General features: G+C 65.9%; 1 protein-coding gene across 1 annotated transcript; it reads right to left on the bottom strand.

The window, feature by feature from the left end:
* Positions 1 to 1,784: 1,784 nt before the first annotated feature.
* On the bottom strand, positions 1,785 to 2,891 carry SSTR5 (somatostatin receptor 5). Its single transcript, XM_007957496.1, has one exon. It carries the CDS (start codon positions 2,889 to 2,891, stop codon positions 1,785 to 1,787), a length of 1,107 nt encoding a protein of 368 aa, XP_007955687.1.
* Between the last annotated feature and the right edge of the window lie 387 nt (positions 2,892 to 3,278).

Below are 3,278 nucleotides of genomic sequence, written 5' to 3'. Positions count from 1 at the left end.
GGGGGCAGTGCGTAGCCCCCCCAGATGCAGGTGCAGGCTGGATCCTGGCCAAGCCAGGAGCACAGACCCACCCAGCAGTGTCGGGCGTGACAGGTAGTGGCCAGAGGCAGGCCTCCCAACGAGCCTCCATCACCCCACACCCCACCTGGGCTGGAGGCGCAAAGTCTCCTACATCCTCCAGACCCCCATCCCAGGAAACAAGATGGCAGCCCAGGGCAGAGACCCTGTGGACGGCTTCCCACCTTCTCAGCCCCATCCGTTTTCCCCCACTCCCGCGGGGAGGGCTCCCAGGACAGCAGGGCTTGGCTCAGCTCCAAGGAACATGTTTGCTTTGGGAACAAGTCAAACACTTTTCTCATTTATTCCGGAGCGTGGGGTCTTAAGACGCCTGCTCTCTTCACATGGTATTTCTAGCACTCAGCCTGGGCCTGGGGTCAGTGCCTCAGAGCTCCGGGCTGCCCCTCCCCAAAATGCCCCCTTGTGGGGGACTAGACCCTGCTCTGGGCAGACTGAGCAGCGAAGGAGGACCAAACAGGGCTGCCTCTGGTTGCAGACGGGGTGTGGGGGCTGAGAGGGCCCCCTCCAGCCACACGGGAACGGCGGGGTCCTGGTCCCCATTCCAGCCTGGGGGGCGGAAGGGTGGCATTTCAGCAGCTGGGGGTGGGGTGATGAGGCGGGGGTTAGAATTCCTTGGGGCCCGGCTTCTGGGGCCCACGCACGCAGCCCCGCAGGCAGCCACCACCTCGCCCAGTGTTCGCCTCACCCAGCCGCTCCCTCTGCTGTCTGCAATCTCTTCTGCTCCCTTTGGGGGAGCCAGCCCCCGGCACCCCCTCACCGCAGCAGAAGAAACCTCCACTGGTCCCCATGCCCTCCCCGGCCTCTGGCCTCAGAGCCACCTTCAGCTGGCGGGGGGGCCCCTCTGCAGGGGACTCCCTCCCCAGAATCCATGCCAGAGCCCCCAGGGCACTCGGCACCTCCTTCCAGCCTCAGCCCCTCACACCTCCTCTGGGCTTGGCTACCTCCCCGCCGCCCGCCCACGGCCTGCAGCTCTCCGCCCACCCCTGCTCCCCTGCCCTCTGGGACAGGAGCTGCAGCCAGGAGGGTGGGGGAGCGGGTGGGTGCAGATGGGCGGGATGTGCTGGAGTCCTGGGTCCCCCTTGCTGCGCCAGGGGGCTGCGTCCAACATGCTCACTTAACACTGCAGGCTTCAAAAGTCCACACAATTATCGGACCTGGTGGGGCACCCAGGGCAGGCGCCAAATCGGGGCGCACCCGTGGGCAGGTGGCCAGTGGAGGGGAGAGGTTCAGACTCCCGAGTGGGTCCAAGTGGACGCGGGGCATCTTTAATGATTTGGGGAGCAGCATGAGGAGGGATATATGCAACCCGTGTGGGACCTGGCCACCAGCAGTCGATGGGGTGGAGCCGCGCCCACCTCAGCCAGCGGTCACTACACTGCCCGGGGTCCAACAGGGCTGGGGCAGGACCAGACGTCAGGCCTGTTACATGGCACAGCCAAGCCCCTGCCCGGCTGATCACCCCCATCCCTGAGGCCCCTTTGGGAGCCAGAATCTGTCCCCACACTCCCACTCCGGCAGGAAGAGAGCCAGCCCCTGCATAGCATCCACTCGAGGCCTTGGCCGGGTAAGCTCCACTGTCCTCACGTCACCAGAGAACATTCACACCCACAGGCCATGGGGAGGCACCTCAGTGCCCCCTGCACCTCAGGGAGGCCCTGCCCTGTGGGAAATCCAGGGGGGATCCCCACCTGCCCCCAGCGTGGCCATCACAGAGTGCTGGTCTGCATGAGCCCGTTGGCCTGGGGGTCGCGCCCAGGCATAGAGACCTCCTGCAGCCGGCTGCTCTTGTCGGGCCTCGGGTCAGTGATGTCTGCGTCCTCCACGCCGTAACCCTTCTGAAGGCACAGAACCTTCCGGAAGCTCTGCCGGAAGTTGTCGGAGAGGAATCCGTACAGGATGGGGTTGGCGCAGCTGTTGGCGTAGGACAGGATGACCACAAAGAAGTAGACGCCGGCGGAGGCGGGCTCCTCGGGCAGGATGAAGGCCAGGTTGACGATGTTGACAATGAAGAAGGGTAGCCAGCAGCCCACGAACACCACCACCACCACCACCACCATGCGCGTCACCTTGCGCTCCGACCGCCGCCGCCGCGTGCAGCCCACACGCACGCCCGACGCCTTCACCTTGACCACGATCAGCAGGTAGCACAGGCAGATGACCAGCAGGGGCCCGAAGAAGCCCAGCACGGAGGTGTAGATGATGAAGACTGCGCCCCAGAGCCCCACGGGCTCCGGCCAGCTGAGGTTGCAGGTGCCCCAGCCCTCCTGGATGTCGGCAAAGACCACCAGGGGCAGCGACATGAGCAGTGAGAAGGTCCAGACGGCCGCGCTGGTGAGCTTGGCCACGCGTGGCCGGCGCCACTGGGCGGAGCGGACGGGGTGCACCACGGCCAGGTAGCGGTCCACGCTCATGACGGTCAGGCAGAAGATGCTGGTGAACTGGTTGATGCCGTCCACGGTCATGACCAGACGGCACAGCAGAGACCCGAAAGGCCAGTAGGACACGGCGTTCTGCGTGGCCAGGAAGGGCAGCCCCAGCATGAACAGGACGTCGGCCATGGCCAGGTTGAGGATGTAGATGTTGGTGGCTGTCTTCATCTTGGCGTAACGCAGCACCACGTAGATGACGAGTGCGTTGCCGCCCAGCCCCACTGCGCACACCAGCAGGTACAGCACGGGGACCAGGACCGCCCGGGCCCCTGGCCAGCCCGCCGGCCCCGCCAGGGTCCCATTCTCACCACCCTCCGGGGCGGCCGGGGAGGCGTTCCAGCCGGCCGGCTCCAGGGTGGAGGCGGTTGGGAAAAGAGGCTCCATCGCAGCAGCTGGCGTCTGCAGGGAGGACCGGGAGAGCGGTGAGTGGGGCTGAGTGGCGGGGCCCCGCTCCCCCCGCCATCCGTCCGCAGGGGCGGGTAAACCAGATTAGCGCGTTCACCTCTTCCGGAATCACATTAAGCAAATTGTTTGGAAAACAACCCGAGAGGAAGGAGGGGAACTGTCGCTGCAAGGGAAGTGCTTGGGCGGCCCCTGAGCCGAGGCATCTGCCTGCAACGTCCTGCCCCTAGCTGCGCCCACCTGGGACGGCTCCCTGGCTTGGCCCTGGCCCTCACGACCTCGCTGCAGCCCCAAGGACCCGGGGGCGGGGGCTTTATCATCCCTGGCTTGTAGGTGCCCCACGGAGAGAGATGAGCCGGACAGGAGGGA

This window comes from Orycteropus afer, unplaced genomic scaffold (genome assembly GCF_000298275.1).
Source record: "Orycteropus afer afer isolate SDZICR_OR568_19922 unplaced genomic scaffold, OryAfe1.0 scaffold00751, whole genome shotgun sequence".
NCBI classification, from domain to species: domain Eukaryota; kingdom Metazoa; phylum Chordata; class Mammalia; order Tubulidentata; family Orycteropodidae; genus Orycteropus; species Orycteropus afer.
This window is presented reverse-complemented; position numbering and strand designations above follow the sequence as displayed.

Bases quoted from the DNA above. Each gene is read 5' to 3' on its own strand.
- SSTR5 (XM_007957496.1), bottom strand. From the start codon at position 2,891: ATGGAGCCTCTTTTCCCAACCGCCTCCACCCTGGAGCCGGCCGGCTGG.